This window comes from Vulpes lagopus, chromosome 1 (genome assembly GCF_018345385.1).
Source record: "Vulpes lagopus strain Blue_001 chromosome 1, ASM1834538v1, whole genome shotgun sequence".
In the NCBI taxonomy this organism is placed as follows: Eukaryota; Metazoa; Chordata; class Mammalia; order Carnivora; family Canidae; genus Vulpes; species Vulpes lagopus.
In genome coordinates, this window is record NC_054824.1 from 164,466,635 (window position 1) to 164,485,728 (window position 19,094).

The 19,094-nt window shown below is 41.3% G+C and overlaps 1 protein-coding gene across 1 annotated transcript in view; it reads right to left on the reverse strand.

The window, feature by feature from the left end:
* Window positions 1-758: 758 nt before the first annotated feature.
* Window positions 759-19,094, reverse strand: part of LOC121471257 (quinone oxidoreductase-like protein 2) — a 30,100-nt gene continuing 11,764 nt past the window's right edge. Inside the window, exons 7-9 of the mRNA XM_041721737.1 lie at window positions 18,896-19,077; window positions 15,911-16,139; window positions 759-2,056 (exon numbers count right to left, since the gene is read on the reverse strand). Coding sequence (XP_041577671.1) covers window positions 1,988-2,056; window positions 15,911-16,139; window positions 18,896-19,077 — 480 coding nt within the window. The 3' untranslated portion in view covers window positions 759-1,987. The remainder of the gene's footprint in view (window positions 2,057-15,910; window positions 16,140-18,895; window positions 19,078-19,094) is intronic.

Sequence of the window (19,094 nt, forward strand, 5' to 3'; positions counted from 1 at the left end):
TGGTCTCAGGTATCTCTTTTATCACCATCCCACCACTCTTGTTTTTTGGGAATATCACTCACAGAGTAGGAGGAGTAGAGAACAAAGTTTGGCATCAACAACTGTAGAGGGCTTCACCCCACAGACCAGAGACTGTGAGCAGAGACTGGAGCTTATATCAGCCTAATCTGGACACTCTATTCACAGTCTCTGTTCTCTTCCCTGAATGTATTCATTTAGGTGTGACGGTAATATGTTGTGGGGTTTTTTTTTTTTTACATTTTTATTGTGGTAAAACATACATAAGATTTTTTAAATGACCATTTTAACCATTTTTCAATGTATAGTTCAATGACATTAAGTACATTCGCATTGTCATGCAACCATCACCACCATCCATCTCAAAAACTTTTGTCTTCCCAAACTGAAACTCTGTACTCACTAAATAATGACTCCCCATTTTGTCGCCCACCCTACCCCCAGGATCTGGCAAGCACTATTCTACTTTCTATCTCTAGAAATTTGACTCTTCTCAGTACTTCCTGTAAGTGGAATCAAACCATATTCATCCTTTTGTGACTGGCTTATGTCACTTAGCATAGTGTCTTCAACGTTCATCCATGTTGTAGCATGGGTCAGAATGTCCTTTCTTTTAAAGACCAGATACTATTCCATTGTTTAGCTACTCCACATTCGGTATACCCATTCCTCAGGGATGGACATTTGGCTCGTTACCAAGGTAACATATTCTTAACTTATTCCCACAATTTAGACTTGTATATAATTTAAAATTAATTCAATTTATTGAGTGTTTAATAAGGGTAACTCACTGTGCTAGGTATTGTGGGAGATACAAAGGTGAATCAGACACAGTACCTACTCTCGAGGAACTTAACCCTACATTGGGAGAGGAGAAAAAGAAGGAAAAGTGACTAGCATTTGCTAATAGATTACCACACACCAGGTACTTTGCCCAATCACTGCATGTATGGCTCATGGCAACATTATGAGGTAGATACTGTAACATCTACTTTCCAGTGAGAAAATGAAGGCTCGTGGAGCTTCGGTAACCACCTCTGAACTGGTGAGACTGGGATTCAAACCCACATCTTAGATACAGAATCCTGTGTTCATTCTATTAGACCAGCTGCTCCTTTTGGTGCAAGACAGAATGTGACAAATCCTGAGAGAAAAGCTACAGGAAGGTGGAAGGGAAGAATTGAGCACCCTCCTGAGGTGACAGGCCAGCCTTCGAGGTCAGGAGGGCTTATGTTTGACAAAGATAAGGAAGTAGAGGAAACCGCCTGAGCAGAGCAAAGGAGGATTGGCAGGAATCTCTGTTAAGTGTGTACAGAGAGGCTGAGGTGTTGTGTGACATAAGGCTACGAGGCAGAGCAGGCACAATCAAGGGCATAAAGAAAGGCTAGCTCGAAGAGTCTGAACTCCACCATGTAGACAATGGGAAGCCATTGCAGGTTTTGAGTCAAAAAACAGTCACAGCTGTCCTTTGGGAAGGTCACCATGGCAACAATGTATAACAAAGATGGAGGAGTGGGGCAGTAGTTTAAAGCCAGTTAGGAAGCTACTGGAATTAGCAAATGAGACATAATTAGGCAGAATGGGAAAGAGGATATGGATGTGAGAGATTCTCTTAGAGGTTGGGATGACAGAACCTGGCCATTGATGCATTATGAACAGGATGACCATACAGCCTGCTTTGCCTGGGACCCTGGCTTCCCTGGTTTAATTAAAAATAGCATCCTTTCACATTCAGACATCCAAGTTAGGACAATAAAGGATATGTCACACTAATTACGAGGGATAAGAAAACAGAATCAAAGGTGACTCTAAAAGACTTTGAACCTGGATTAATAAGGAAAGTGGTAACACCTTTAGAAACACAGGAGGAAAAAAAAAAAAGAAAAGAAACACAGGAGGGAAATGAGGTTTTTTGGAAAGATGATGAATTTGGATTTGGACATGCTGAGTTTGCTGCTGAGGCGAGGATTCATTTAAGGGAGATAAGCACCTTGCCCGTGGATTTGCGCTGTATCACATGAAGGAAGGCATCATTGACCTAAAAAATTAAAAAAAAAAAAGTGGTCACACTCGCATATTGCAATAAGCATTTGTTGGTAGTCTGAATCTTAAAATCGTTAAATATTAAGATGTGTCTCCAATGAACTACATACAGCTAACTATGCAATACTAACTAAATAATTAATCACCACAAACTCAAAGGAAAACAATAATATTTATGAATAACCCAACCTCAGAATTTTTCGGTCGAAAGTATAATTTTCAATGATGTCAGATAAATGACAGCAGGTAAAAAGCCTCCAGGCCTGTCCATAATCTTTTGCAATATTTCTTTGTCTTCTAGTTTTTGAAAGAATGCAGCCACTGCCAGAAAAATCAATAGTTTAATATTTTACAACTTTTATCTTTTTATTAAAATTGTCCTGTTTCCAATGTAACTGAAGTTGCAATCTATCTCAAATCCTATTTTTTAGAAGAATAATGTTATAAAACATAAATTAAGAAACAGCCGCAGTAATCAAGACAGTGTGATACTGGCAAAAGAATAGATAAACAGATCAATGGAACAGATTAGAGTCCAAAAATAGACCCACACAAATATAGGCAACTGATCCTTAACAAAAGAGCAAAGGGAATTTAATGGAGAAAAGAAAGCCTTCTCAAGAAATGTTGCTAGAACTATCGGACCTCCATATGTAAAAAAAAAAAAAGAAGAAGAAGACGACGACGATGACGAAGAATCAAGACACTATACATCTTTCACAAAAGTTAACTTAAAATTAATCCTACACCTAAATGGAAAAGGCAAATCTATAAAACTTCCAGAGGAAAACAGGGGAAAAAAGTCCAAGGCACCTTGGATCTGGCACTGAGCACCAAAGCATGAACTATAAAAGAAAAATTGTTTAAGTTGGACATCATAAAATTACAAACTTCTGTCTGCAAAACACACTTGGGAAAATGAGAAGACCAGCTACAGCCTGGGAGAAAAATCTTTGTAAAATGCATGTCTAATCAAGAACTTGTATCTAAAATATACAAAGAATTCTTCAAACTCAACAATAAGATGGATTCCCTAGCTGGTTCAGTCAATGGAATGTGCAGCTCTTGATCTCAGAGTTGTAAGTTCGAACCCCATGTTGGGTGTGGGAATGACTTCAAAATAAAATATTAAAAAAAAAACCCTCAACAACAACAACAACAACAAAAAAAAAACCCAATTAAAAAGCAGCAAAAAATCTGAACAGACAGCTCATCAATTAAAGACAGATGGTAAGGGACCTCTGGGTGGCGCAGCGGTTTGGCGCGTGCCTTTGGCCCAGGGCGCGATCCTGGAGACCCGGGATCGAATCCCACGTCGGGCTCCCGGTGCATGGAGCCTGCTTCTCCCTCTGCCTGTGTCTCTGCCTCTCTCTCTCTGTGACTATCATAAATAAATTAATTAATTTAAAAAAAAAAAAAAGACAGATGGTAAAAAGCACATGAAAAGATGTTAAACATCGTATGTCATTAGAGCAATGCACAGTAGAACAAGATACCACCACACACCTATCAGAAGAGCTAAAATCCAGAGCACTGACAGCACAAGATGCTGGCAAGGATGTGGAACAATAGGAACTTTTCATTCATTGTTGGTGGGAATACAACATGGTACAACCATTCTGAAGGACAGGTTGGTAGCTTCTTACAAGGCTAAACATAATCTTACCATGGGATCCAGCAATCACATTCCTAGGTAATAGATTGAAAACTTATGTCCACACAAAAACCTGCACACAAATGTTTACAGCACCTTTATTCAAGATGGTCAAAGCTCGGGAGCAACTGAGATGAATGAGAATGAGTAAACAAACTATGGTACATCCAGGCAATGGGATTTATTCCATGATAAGAAGAAATGAGCTGGGATCCCTGGGTGGCACAGTGGTTTAGCGCCTGCCTTTGGCCCAGGGCGCAATCCTGGAGACCCGGGATCGAATCCCACATCGGGCTCCCGGTGCATGGAGCCTGCTTCTCCCTCTGCCTGTGTCTCTGGGCTCCCGGTGCATGGAGCCTGTTTCTTCCTCTGCCTGTGTCTCTGCCTCTCTCTCTCTCTCCCTCTCTGTGACTATCATAAAAAAAAAAAAAAAAAAAAAAGAGCTATCAAGCCACGAAAAAACATGGGAGAACCTTAAGTGCATACTGTTAAGTAAAAGAAGCCGGTTGGAAAAGGATACATACTATATGATTCAAACCATATGACATTCTGGAAAAGCCAAAGCTATAGAGACGGTAAGATCAGGGGCCTTCAAGGGTCAGGGTAGAGAGCAGGGGTGAAAACGTGGTGCCCAAGGGATCCTTTAGAGCACTGAAGCTATTCCATATGATACTGTAATGTTGGATACATGACATACATTTGTTTTGTTAAAACCTATACCACTATACAGCACAAAGAGGGAACGCTAATGTAAACTGTGGACTTAGAGTTAATAATTATGTATCACTATTGGTTTGTCAATTATAGCAAATGTACCACACCAGTGCAAGATGTTAACACTAGTGGAAACTGGGTGGTAGGAGAAGAAATACATGAGAATGCTCTTTACTTTCTGTTGAATTTTTCTGTAAACCTAAAACTGCTGAAAAAGTAAAGTCTCTTGATTCTTTTTTTTTTTAAGATTTTATTTATTCATGAGAGACACAGAGAGAGAGGCAGAGCCATAAGCAGAGGGAGAAGCAGGCTCCCTATGAGGAGCCCCATGTGGGACTTGATCCCAGGACCCCAAGATCACACCCTTAGCCAAAGGCAGATGCTCAACCACTGAGCCAACCAAGTTCCCCAAATCTCCAGATTCTTAATAAGTAATAAATGGAAAAAATTAAAATTGGAAAAAGAAAAGAATGGAGGAAAATAGAAGTGTCATTATTTGCATACAACATAATAATCTACGTAGAAAAACTAGTCAAAGCACAGACAAGCAAATATGAAAAGTCAGCAAGATTGTGAGGGATGAGATCAACTAACAAAAATTATTGACATTTCTCTGTATCAAATATAATCAACCAGGAAATATAACAGAAATAAAATAGTGCTCTCCAAGGCAACAAAAACAGTAAAGTACCTATAATTAACATAACTAAGAATGATCCACAAGACTTTATGGAGAAAAACTTTAAGATTTAAAAACTTGAAGGGGATCCCTGGGTGGCGCAGCGGTTTGGCGCCTGTCTTTGGCCCAGGGCGCGATCCTGGAGACCCGGGATCGAATCCCACATCGGGCTCCGGGTGCATGGAGCCTGCTTCTCCCTCTGCCTGTGTCTCTGCCTCTCTCTCTCTCTCTCTGTGACTATCATAAATTAAAAAAAATAAAAAATAAAAAAAAAATAAAAACTTGAAAAGATCTGAATAAATAGCAATATATCCCTGCTCACAAATGAAACAACCTAACATTGCAAAAATATCAATATCCCTCCCCAAATTATTTTTTTTAATTTTTATCTATTTATGATAGTCACACACACACACACACACAGAGAGAGAGAGAGAGAAAGAGGCAGAGACACAGGCAGAGGAAGAAGCAGGCTCCATGCACCGGGAGCCTGACATAGGATTCGATCCCGGGTCTCCAGGATCGCGCCCTGGGCCAAAGGCAGGCACCAAACCGCTGCGCCACCCAGGGATCCCTCCCTCCCCAAATTAATCTATAAAGTCAATCCAATTCCATTCTAAATTTCAGCCAGATATTTTTTAGGAACTAAATAAATCTATTCCAAAATTTATCTAAAAGGATAAAGATTCCCAAAGAGCTAAATCAAATTTAAAAAACAACTGTGGTAGAATAGTGACCCTTCCAGATATTAAAATATACTTCAAAGCTACAAAGATAAAAACAGTATGATACTATTATAGGAACAGAAATCTGAACCAAGGAAATAGAAAAGAAAGCAGAGTGTATCTGGGAACCTGAAATAAGATGGAGGTAGCACCACATGAATCAATGGAGAAACAATGAACTACTGGTCCAGGAAAACTCGCTCACAAGAGAAAAATAAAACTTGGTTACCTGATTTATATCCAATAAAGAGGTGACTTCAGATGGATTAAATCCTTAAGTGTGAAATAAAAGTATAAAGTTAGTAGAGAGGGGTGCCTGGGTGGCTCAGTCTGTTAGGCAGACTCTTGATTTCAGCTCAGGTCATGATCTCAGGGTCCTGGGATCAAGCCCTGCATTGGGCTCCATGCTCAGCAGGGAGCCTGCTTATGATTCTCTCTCCCTCTATCCCTCCCTCCACTCATGTACTCACTCTCTCTCTCTCTAAAATAAAGCAATATTTAAAATAGAGATGAAGATCACTCTGCACCCAGATATGACAGGACTTTTTAAACATGTCCCAAATAGCACTAACCCACAAGACAAAATATCAATGTGTTTCATTACATTAAATATAGACAAAGGTGACAGAGAAATGACAAATTTGGAAGGACATACTTTTGCAAAGTCACAAACTAACATCTAGAATCTTGCTACTCTTGGGCAGTTCAAGGACCATAGGCTTCTGCGTCATCTAGGAGCTTATTAGAAATGCACAATCTGGAGTCCCCAGCCACCTTTACCGAATCATAATCTGCATCTTAACATGATCCCCAGGTGATTCATATGCCCAGTAAAATTTGAGAATTACAGATTATAAAGGAACTTCTGCACTAGAAAGGGACAGGAAGCCCTGTAGAAAACTGCATGAAGGGCTTAAGTTGCTAAACCTGAATGTTTACCAAATCTTACATTGATTAGAAATCAGGGAAATGCGAATTAAAATCACAAGATGCCACTTTATGCCTATTAGTTTGGAAAAAATTAGAAAGTAGGACAATGTTACATAGCAACAGGGTGGCAAAAAAAGAATCCACATGCACTGCTGGCACGGGCATAAACTGGTCAAGTCAGCCTGGAGAGCAGTTTGCTGTCAAATTAAGTATGCATACATCCTGTGACCCAACAACCCTACTCCTGGGAAAATACTCCCAAAGCAACTTTGCACAAGTCTGACTGTGAGCCTGTGAATTAGAGTGCTGATTATGGCGGCAGGGAATCAGGTCAACCCCAGAGTACATCACTAGGAAGCAGATCTGTAAACTATGGCAGGTGCACACCCCAGTCCCCAATGTAGCAGTGAGACGCAATGAACTGGATACAGCACCAGCAGCACAGGTGGATCTTAAAAAGACAGCACTGAGTGAGAAATGAAGAAACAGAATAAGGCCTACAGCACAACCCTATGCTGTTAAATCATTTGTGTAGCTTGAAAATCAATTAGAACACAAAAACATTATGTTTTACAAGGAAATATAAATCCAAGGGTATTTACCAAACACATCATAGAGAACAAGTTGGAGGGGAGGAAGAAGTGCAGAGGGTGGTAGTGGGCAGTGAGGATAAAGGGAAGAAGTCAATACAGACCTCCAGAAATACACACGCGTAAAAACAAAGGTCCAGCAAAGCAAATGTGCTTTGAAATGAGGAATATGAATAACCAACCCTCCCCACTTGAAATCCTTCCCCAGAAAAGCATAGAAAAAGGTAACCAAATAAAAATAAACAGAGAAACCAATCAGTCAATCAAAGAAATCAATTCTCTGCAGCATGAAATCTCTGGTTTCAAAAACATCTATCTTGCAGGTCTTTGTACCTTACAGAGACCTTTCCAATCCATGTAAATTAGACACACTCCAAGGAGGTGAAAGAGGTCTAAGACATGGTTTGAAACACGCGTCCCTGCCCTGTCGATCACAAGCACTCAGAGGCAGAGCTCCAGGTGACTCACAGCCGCATCTTTCCCTGTCAGGTAGAAGCCACTTGTTCCCAGAGATCTGTCACAGCCCAAAAACAGAAAACACTTGGAAAGCAAGTATGATTCAAGATAGTGACACTTCTTTTACCCGGCATCCTAGAGAAATAAGGAATCTCCTAGATGTAAATCTTCACATTAAAAAAAGTTGTCCCTTTAAATGCTAGAGCTTACTTTTTAAATATTTTGCATGTAAATATTTATAAAAATGTAGCACACATTTACCTAACTTCTTTGGAGGGTAATATTGGTGGGAAGCATAAACTTTTTGTTCCATGATTTGGGTATCTCATAATTTTGAACATCCGTGATTCTCCCTCCTGCTTTTCAGGCGTTCTGTTATTTCTTTCTTTTTTTTTTTTTTTCTTTTCTTTTCTTTTTCTTCTTCTTTTTTTTCTTTTCTTTTCTTTTTTTTTTTTTTTTTTTTTTTTTTTTTTTTGTTCTGTTATTTCTATGTCCATTTGCCACTTCCACTGTGACTGTAGATGCTTCTAAAAATAACCCAACTCTGTCCCCTTTCTGCCTTGTGGTTTCTATCTGGGCTGGGAAAACAACCAGTGGCCTTAAGGACTGGATGTTTAATAAGTGTGATAAGGCTCTGAGTGAGAAACTGAGAAGGAAAGTGCAGGGCATTAGACCAGAGTCTTTTGAAAGCTAATTCAGATGCCTGGGGACATTTTGCTCCTTCTGTTTTCTACAGGCTGTGCCACGGAGAGGGAAGCTGCTCCATACTGCTCCCCAGAGGCATCCAGAGACTGGTTCCCAGAACCCTCCCTCGCAGTGGGTGAAGCTATAATTAAATTTGTCTCTGGAGATATGCAACCCGGAATGTGAGGATGGGTGAGGATATTGCTTTTGTTTTAGGTGCCGCTGCTGGAATTTTTAATTACCTTATCAAGGAGGAATAATCAGAGTAAGCTATGGCTCCCTAAATATATCCGTGCTGATTCACGCCTCCTTAGAAACCAGCTCTTCCCCCTATCATAACCCTGTCCTGAGAGCTTCCCGACTAAACAAAGGAATTCCTTAAGTCTTAGTTTTTATTGACTGGCATCCAGAATGTACCCAGTGAATGTTGATAAATAAAACAAACTCATGAATGAATGAATATACCTGGGACTGAGTGGGATTGTTTTTAAAAGGTAAAAATGTTTTGTTAGTGATACACAGTCACAGTTGAATTATATTCATCATGTCACTGCTTGAATACCAGTTGATCTGAATCTTTTAAAAGTCAGTCAAGGGATCCCTGGGTGGCGCAGCAGTTTGGCGCCTGCCTTTGGCCCAGGGCGCGATCCTGGAGACCCGAGATCGAATCCCACGTCAGGCTCCCGGTGCATGGAGCCTGCTTCTCCCTCTGCCTGTGTCTCTGCCTCTCTCCCTCTCTCTCTGTATGACTATCATAAATAAAGAAAAATTAAAAAAATATATAAAAAATAAAATAAAATAAAATAAAAGTCAGTCAAGGCAGTTTACCAAAAAAGAGATACAGATGACAAATAAGCATATGAAAAGATGCTCAAGATCATTATTCAATAGAGAAATGCAAATTAAACCCACAGTCAGATACCCCTAAATACCTATTGGAATGGCAAAAGTTAAGGAAAAGAATCTGTCAGTATGAAGTTCTGACAGATGCCCAACAACTAGACTCTAATATTGTTGGTGGAAATGCAGAGTAATACCACCTCTCTGATATGCAGTTGGTAATTTATTAAAAGTTAAATGTAGGGATGGCTACATTTAACCATGTAGGGTGGCTCAGCGGTTGAGCACCTTCCTTAGGCCCCGGGAGTGACCTTGGAGTCCCAGGATCGAGTCCCAGTCAGGCTCCCTGCATGGAGCCTGCTTCTCCCTCTGTTTGTGTCTCTGTCTCTCTCTCTCTCTCTCTCTCTCTGTGTCTCTCATGAATAAATATCTTTTTTAAAAAAAAGTTAAATCGGGATCCCTGGGTGGCGCAGCGGTTTGGCGCCTGCCTTTGGCCCAGGGCGCGATCCTGGAGACCCGGGATCGAATCCCACATCAGGCTCCCGGTGCATGGAGCCTGCTTCTCCCTCCGCCTGTGTCTCTGCCTCTCTCTCTCTCTCTGTGACTATCATAAATAAATAAAAAATTAAAAAAAAAAAGTTAAATCTATAGTAGCAAATCAGTACAAATAAAATCCTTAAGTGTACAAATAAACAATGTACGCTGGAGCATCAGTTTTTCATTCAGAATACACTGAAAAATAGAAACCCCACATGTTATGTACGGCTTTGGTAGGAATGCAATAGTAGTGGCTGTGTCTTCAAAACCTGGACAGTAGAGACAGCGCCAGAAGCACTTGTAACAAGGCAAGGAGAGAAAGCTGTGGATACAGTCAAGCCTCTTCTTGAGGAGCATAGATATCTGTTATTTGTAGGATTCTGCATAGATTTCTTTTAAATGGACATTTCTACCTAATGACGTTAGCTAGACAACATCAGAGACTGGGAGGAATGAAACCGCTCTGTAAATAAAGCCAACTAAATGTATGCAAATTTATAAAAGTTAAACCTATGCTTAGTACATGACACAGAAACTCCAGTCCTAAAATCACACACACAAAAAAAAGTCTATAAAAAACTTGCACATGAAGGTTTATAGAAGACTTATTAATAATCACCAGAAACTAAAAATAATCAAGCAACTATTAATTGATAAATGAAAAAATAAGTTGTGGAACACCCTCACAATGAAACACTCTTCAGCAGTACAGAAAAAAAAAAAAAAAAACGAACAAATTACTGATATGCACAAACATGGGTGAGCCTCGGAAGTATTATGCCAGGTTTTAAAGAAGCCAGGTTGAAAAGACTACCTCTTATATGACTCCATTAATATGACATTCTGAAAAGGTAAAACTACAAGGAGAGAAAACAGACCCATGGTTGCCAGGGGCTGTGGGATAGGAGAAGGGGATTGATGACAAAGGGGCACAAGGGCACTTTTCAGAGTGATGGCAATGTTCTATATCTCGACTGCAGTGGGGTAGTTACATGAATACATGTATTTGTCAAAGCTCAGAGTGAATTTTACCAAATGTAGACGATATCTCAATAAACCTAACATTTAAAAAAAGAAATCTCAAGCCATGTGTTATTAAACACAAATGTAAACAAATCTTCAAAACTAAGTGTCAGCCTTGGTTCCTTAGAAAATAGAGCCTAGGGGATCCCTAGGTGGCTCAGCGGTTTGGCGCCTGCCTTCGGGGCAGGGTGTGGTCCTGAAGTCCCAGGATCAATTCCCACATCAGGCTCCCTGCATGGAGCCTGCTTCTCCCTCTGCCTGTGTCTCTGCCTCTCTCTCTCTCTCTCTCTCTCTCTCTCTCTCATGAATAAATAAGTAAAATCTTTTAAAAAAATAAAAATAAATAAAATAGAGCCTAGGGGCATCTGGGTGGCTCAGTCAGTTAAGCATCTGCCTTCGGCTCAGGTCACAATCTCGGAGTCCTGGGATCAAGTCTCAAGTGGAGCTCCCTGCTTCTCCCTCTGCCTGTCTGCCACTCCCCCTACTTGTGCACTCTCTGTCAAATAAATAAATAAAATCTTTAAAAAAGAAAGAAAAGAAAAGAAAAGAAAATAGAGCTTAGTCAAAATGTATGTCCTGGGATCCCTGGGTGGCGCAGCGGTTTGGCGCCTGCCTTTGGCCCAGGGCGCGATCCTGGAGACCCGGGATCGAATCCTACGTCAGGCTCCCGGTGCATGGAGCCTGCTTCTCCCTCTGCCTGTGTCTCTGCCTCTCTCTCTCTGTGTGACTATCATAAAAAAAAAAAAAAAAAAAATTAAAAAAAAAATGTATGTCCTAGGGACACTTGGTTAGGCTCAGTAGGTTAAGTCCCACTCTTGATTTTGGCTCAGGTCATGATCTCAGGGCTGTGGGATGGAGCCCAGGTCAGGCTCTGTGCTCAGTGGGGAGTCTCCTTGGGATTCTCTGTCTCCCTCTGGCCCTCTCCCTGCTTGCTCTCTCAAATAAATAAATCTTTAGAAAAAAAAAAAAAATCTATGCCCTAATGCTTCACTGGAATCCCAGGGAGACAAGGGTGAAGGAAAAGGTGAAGTGAATCAAGGAAGGAGGTGTGTGTTACTGACCCTGAACTGGTCACAGCTCCGGGGGGACATACAGCTAGAGGACCTCTCCAAAGAGGACATATAGAACCCACTGCATGTCAACATACTCTATTAGAAGAAACAAAGGCAGCAATTTGTCTCCTGTCTTTCATTTGTCAAATCCTGTCCCATGAAGTAAACTCTATCTACAACTTCCCAGTTGCATTACCCAGACCTCCACATCCAAGTTCTGGGGAAGCCAGCGCTTCCTTAAGATCAGAACTGTACACTAGGTCTGCAGCAGCTCCCACCCGCTGAAAGACACAGTGGAGGCCCTGCCTAGGATCGGACCTCCTGCCAGAGAAAGCACGCAACCACCAAGTGTTAGGAGATGAGTCTTAGGGAAAGGGTCTGGCTATATGACAGCAGGGATAAGTGATGTGAGCCATCTGTAGAAAAGTGTGACAAGTGGCCAAGGCGTGGGGCAGGTGTCGCTGGCAAGTATGGAGAACCCCAGAAAATAGGTATGGAATAGTGGATTCAAATTAATACATTACCTAAACTTAAAGAGTAACTTAATTTTTAAGAATATTCCACAGAATGGGATGCCTGGGTGACTCGGTGGTTGAATGTCTGCCTTCAGCTCAGGGTGTGATCCCGGGGTCCTGGGATTGAGTCCAGCATTGGTCTCCCTGCAGGGAGCCTGCTTCTCTCTCTGCCTGTGTCTCTGCCTCTCTCATGAATAAATAAATAAAGTATTAAAAAAAAAAGAATATTCCACAGATACACTCACGAAACTTAAGTAAACAATTTCTATCTATCAAATCTATTCACATAGTGACCTCATCTAACCTTTACATGATAAACAAGTTCAGATCTCTGAGGAGTAAGTAGTATGTCTAGTTGAGACGTGTGTGAGCATCTCCCTACAGAAAGCAGACTTGGCACATCTGAATAAGGCCATCTCCTGGACAGATCACAGGGCTCATTCATGGCCTACCCATCATGGCACAGATGCAACACTTCAGAAAACAATAAATTCTAGTTAAAATTCAAAATCTAAAGACTGTCTCTCTACTCCTGCCCATGAAATGTTAACATAAATGTGTTACATTTCGTGCGAACTGAAAAAGCTCAACTCTGTATTTTATCATGGCCAGGTGTTTTGCTTTAAACAATATATTAAGGGATCCCTGGGTGGCACAGCGGTTTGGCGCCTGCCTTTGGCCCAGGGCGCGATCCTGGAGACCCGGGATCGAATCCCACATCGGGCTCCCGGTGCATGGAGCCTGCTTCTTCCTCCGCCTGTGTCTCTGCCTCTCTCTCTCTCTCTGTGACTATCACAAATAAATTAAAAAAAAATGTAAACAATATATTAAGTGTTTGCTATGTACTTTTATATGTGTTATCTTATTTGATCTTCACAAAGACCTCAGTAGACAGAGTTTATCACTGCCCCCATTACAGATGAGGAAACTAAGGCACATAGATGTGAGCAATTTGCCCATAGCCAGTCAAGTGTTAGGGTCAGGATCTGAACTCAGGTGGTCTGACCTGATAGCCCCCTACTCTTAATCAGTCATTCAACAGATACATGAGTACCTGCCAGCATCTGGAGACAAGGAGATGCATGGCCCCTGCCCACATGGAGTTTATGGTCTATGGGAATGACAAGCATTGAACAATGACAAGTAGGCAAAGAAAAAGCACTGAGTGCTATGGAAGTTCATACCTCATGTCTATTAGGTAGGTTATGGTACAAAGTATATAGTCATACTATACTACTGATAATATCAACTATCAAGGTCAAATCCATAAGCCCATAGATTCAGGAGAAAATCAAGCTAGAAAGCACTGGTATCTCTGGTCATTATATGTATATACTTGTTTATGTATATACAGTGGTCATTTTCTGAGTCTAGGCAGGTTCTGATAGTTTTTTCTAATACGTTAACTGATTTACATGAAAAATATTACCCAGGTTAAGTGAAATTAACTATTTACATTCATTTAATCATCTTCATTTTATTTTTTTAAAAGATTTTACTTACTTGAGAGAGAGAGAGAGCCAACTGGGAGAATGGGCAGAGAGAGAAGCAGGCTCCCCACTGATCAGAGAGCCTAACCTGGGGCTTGATTCCAGAACCCTGAGATTATGATCTAAGCTGAAGGCAGACATTTAACCGACTCAGCCACCCAGGTGCCCTTAGTCATCTTCAGTGTAAAAGAACAAAATATATAAATTCTGGTAGTGCTTGGAAAGTTCAAGGTTTTTGGTTGTTTTAACTGTAAGATAGCTCTTTCACATAGACAATTCTCTGATAGATGGACAAACTTTATACTCTAGAATAAGGTTTGTAAGAAGCAACTTCCTGGCTTGTTTGAGGAGAGTCCGATATAGCCATAAGGCACCCAATCTGGTGTCAAACCCACCTGGCCTGGATTCCAGGTCTGTCACTTACTACATAATACCAAGCAGGTTTCTTAGCCTCCACGAGTCTTGATTTCTTCCTCTATAAAACATGATAAAAACGGTTCGTACCTCAAGGGAGCATTATGAAGATGAAATGAGAAAATAGATGTCAGAGTGCTTGACCCTCAGTAGGCACCTAAATGTATAGGAGCTGCCACTTCTACTACCTTCCTCTAAGTAGTTTACAAACTGGAAAAAGAGAGAAAGAGAGAAGAAATAGTCAACAGAGGGTGTGTGAATGAGATGAAATCGTTAGGGAGAATGGTTTCAGAGGGCCCGGTGACAGCAGGAAGGTCAGCAGGCTGGGAAGGACCAGAAAAACCCTACATTCTGAGCAGTCAATGGAAAGGAGCAGGGCAAACAGAAGCTGACAGGGAGTCAGTAATTAAATAGCTAATTCATGTTTAAGAGAAGAGAGAACTTCAACGTGAGTGATTAGAAAAATAATCCAGGGGCGCCTGGGCGGCTCAGTGGTGGAGCGTCTGCCTTTGGCTCAGGGTGTGATCCCAGGGTCCTAGGCTCGAGTCCTACACTGGGCTTTCTGCAGGAAGCCTGCTTCTCCTTCTGCCTGTGTCTTGCCTCTCTCTGTGTGTCTCTCATGAATAAATAAATAAAATCTTAAAAAAAAAAAAGAAGAAGAAGAAGAAGAGGAAGAGGAGGAGGAAGAAAGTAAACCAGGTTTGAGAATATGCCCCATCCTAGAGAAAAACATAAAAATGGAAGCCATGGTGAGCAAGGAAGTCTGGCACTGCCAGCTCAGCTCCAGGCCCCACGAATCTGCATATGAATAAAACATTGCGCCCAAGGATAGCTGACTGGAGTTACCAAAACAGTTTTTTGAGCATTAAACAAATGAAACCAAAAAGAAAAAAAAGGACTTCACAGTGAATGCCTAACAGATTCACATTTACAACTATATTGCATATGCAATTACACTTTGGAGAAGTTTAAGCCACATTAATGGGGCTGAGAGGGAATGAAGAAAGGGAGTGCATAGCCAACAAAATTAACTACGGTGACTAATGGATGAATTACAGTCCTATGACGCGGGGCATGATTTAGTGTTTTGTTCACAGAACCTCAGCTTAGATCATCTGGCTGTACTTTAAAGCATCTGTTTTCTAAAATCAAAGGTCAAGTTAAATGCTTCCTTCTAAGACTTGTATGTTATGGAGTTCAGAGTTCATACAAACACGGGTAAATTATTTTCTAAAGTTCCATCACGTCCTTCTGTTTAAGAAACCAATGACGGAGGTAGAGCCCTTGAAATCTAGCTCCTTTATGGCCGGTGCAAATTCAGTTTCCCAGGTGGCTCATGAGGCCTGAGGCAACAGCCACACAACCCTGAAGACAAGGAGAAATCCTGTCCGCCTGCAGCCTGTGAGACCCCATAATTCTGCACCGTGTTTGTACCTTTTCAATCCATAAAAGGAGGATTTATGGAATCCAGAGAGAAACTATCCAGTACCTTGACACCAGAGATGTCCTGGCGTTAGCCACATCATATCCCTTCAGAGTATCTCACCTTCTCCAGCTTAAAAACTGCTCCGATGTGTGGCTGGATGCGCCCTTGCTGGCAGTACTGAAGAACCGAGGACAGGGTTCTGGAGAAGATGGGAAAGTTCTGCTCTTTGTATCGGCTCCAGTACAGACCCATGGCTGAGACATTCTTCAGGAGCAGAAGGTTGGCGGGCACAGAAGCAATGGTTCCTCCAGCAAAACCCACCACCACGATCCTGCCCTCCCACGCCAGGCTGAGGCAAGAAAGGACAAGGAATAGAAATTATTTTAAAAATTAGCAATGTATAGTCACACTGATCAGAATGGCTACCATAAAAACAACAACAGAAAATACCAAGTGTTAGTATGGAGGTTCCTCAGAAAATTAGAGAGGGCAGCCCGGGTGGCTCAGCAGTTTAGCGCCACCTTCAGTCCAGGGCCTGATCCTGGGGCCACAGGATCGAATCCCACGTCGGGTTTCCTGCAGGGAGCCTGCTTCTCCCTCTGCCTGTCTCTCTCTCTCTCTCTCTCTCTCTCTCTCTCTCTCTCTCTCTCTGTCTTATGAATAAATAAATAAAATATTTTTTTAAAAAAAGAAAGAAAATTAAAGAGAGCTACCAGGGGCACCTGGGTGGCTCAACAGATTAAGCATCTGACTCTTGGTTTCAGCTCAGGTCATGATCTCATGGTATTGGGACAGAGCCCCATATGGGATCAGGCTCCCTGCTCAGCCCAAAGTCTGCTCCAGATTCTTGTTCCCTTTCCCTCTGCTCCTCCTCCTGCTTGCCTAAGTGTACCCTCTCTCTTTCTCTCTCTAAAATAAATAAATAAAATCTTTTTAAAAAAATAGAACTACCACATAATCCGGCAATACCATTCTGGGTCTAGATCCAAAATGATTGAAAACAAGGCCTTGAAGACATAGTTGCACTCCCGCATTCTCAGCAGCATTATCTACCATAGCCAAGAGGGAGAAGCAACCCAAACGTCCACCAACTGATAGATGAATAAACAGAATGTGTTATATACATACAATAGAATATTGTTCAGCCTTAAAAAAGAAGGAAATCCTGTCTCATGCTATGACATGCATGAACTTTGGGGATATTGTGCTAAATGAAATAAGCGAGTTACAAACACTGTAAGATTTCGAACTTCAGAAGCAGGAATGAAGATAGACACTTTCATGAAGCATTATGTGCTTCACACAAAGACTTACTTTAGGACTCCTTAAGTTATGTGCTGCTCTAGAGAATTTTGAAGAATCTGTAAAAATTCATGCAAGTTTTCTGCAACCTACCATGAGAAGCACTATACAGTTTCACACTAAGTAAGAAGTTATAAAAATAAATTTTGTAGGGACTCCTGGGTGGCTCAGCGGTTTAGCACCTGCCTTTGGCCCAGGGTGTGATCCGGGAATCCCGGGATCGAATCCCACATCGGGCTCCCTGCATGGAGCCTGCTTCTGCCTCTGCCTGTGTCTCTGACTCTCGCTCTGTGTGTCTCATAAATAAATAAATAAATAAAATCTTTTAAAAAAATAAAATAATTTTGTAAACATCTTTGATAAAGAATATGTGTATCTTTGTTTGGCTTTTGCCTTTTGCTTTTCTTCTTTAGAGAAAAACAAGAAGCCTTTGTGATAACACTATTACCCGTTACCCAGAAGGCAAGAAGAGCATGAGAGTTAGCAATTCTCTGGCCTGGCTCCCCACTGAGTCAACGTACTCCTTCCTTTGCTTCTCTGAGCACAGTACCACAATTCTACAGTACCACCAAGCACAGTACAGTGATGCTCAGTGGCCCTAGAGCCAACTGGGTCCCTTCCGTAGGAAAGCTGTTATCTCTGCTTCTGTTTCTTCCACTTTAAACTGAGATAAACCACAAAATTGTGCTTGCCAGGATGATATGAGAAATGAAACTAGTATTATCAGAACACTCTGGAGTCCCTGGTTAAAAGCAGAATGAGAGGGGCTCAGTAAGTCCGGTGTCTGTCATCGGCTAGGGTCATGATCTCAGGGTTCTGGGATCTAGCCCCACATTGGGCTTCCCGCTCAGCATGGAATCTGCTTATACCTCTCTCTCTGCCTCTGCCCCCCACTTGTGCTCTCTCTGTCTCAAATAAATAAATAAAATCTTTAAAAAAAAAAAAAAGACAGAATGAGAATTGGTGTGGATACAACAGATACACTAAAACTCTAATGATTTTTTTAAATAAAACAAATCAAGGAGATACCTACACTGCTGGCTGCCTCTGAAAGCAGTGAGATCAAGAGTCTGTACAAGAAAGAAAGAAGAAAGAAAGAAAGAAAGAAAGAAAGAAAGAAAGAAAGAAAGAAAGAAGAAAATAAAAGAAGAAAGAAAGAAAGAAAGAAAGAAAGAAAGAAGAAAGAAAGAAAGAAAGAAAGAAAGAGAAAGAAAGAAAAAGAAAGAAAGAAAGAAAAAGAAAGAAAGAAGAAAGAAAGAAAGAGAAAGAAAGAAAGAAAGAAAGAAAGAAAGAAAGAAAGAAAGAAAGAAAGAAAGAAAGAAAGAAAGAAAGAAAGAAAGAAGAAAGAGAAAAGAAAGAAAGGAAAGAAAGAAAGAGTCTGTACTTTGGTGCATAGTGAACCAGGGCCTGCCACTCAGGTCATTCTAACATCTGAACAATGATCCCGAGAATTACCCACACTATATATATATATATAAAGTAGTTAATGGGAGCCGGCATAGCTGAATTTAACACGTGCATAATTTCTAAAGCATTCAATATTGCCAACCAGAGAGTCTGCAGTCATTTTTTGGATATTTTCCAGCTGGATATCTTGTTTTTCTATATTTAAGCATTTCCTGATTTTCCCTCTGCTTCTATTCCTTTTCACCCTCCCACTCAGCTGTTCTCGTTGAAGCCAATGCCTACAAGAAAAGTGAGCAGCTAAAATGGAAAAGAAGTAAGACTAGAAGGAAGACAGGTCTGAAAAGGCTTTAGCAGACCCCCAGGTCCAGCCCCCTCTGGAAAGACCATCACATGCACCTGCGGAGTGCCTCCAGGAAGACATCTCCTCCCACTGTGTCGATGACCACATTCACCCCAACACTGCCCACCAGCTTCCTCACAGCCTCCTTCAGGCCGCCCTGACTATAGTTCACGACGGATTGCGCGCCCTTCTGCATCACAAGCTGGCACTTCTCGTCACTTCCGACAGCAGCTATCACCTGCATAGAGAACACAA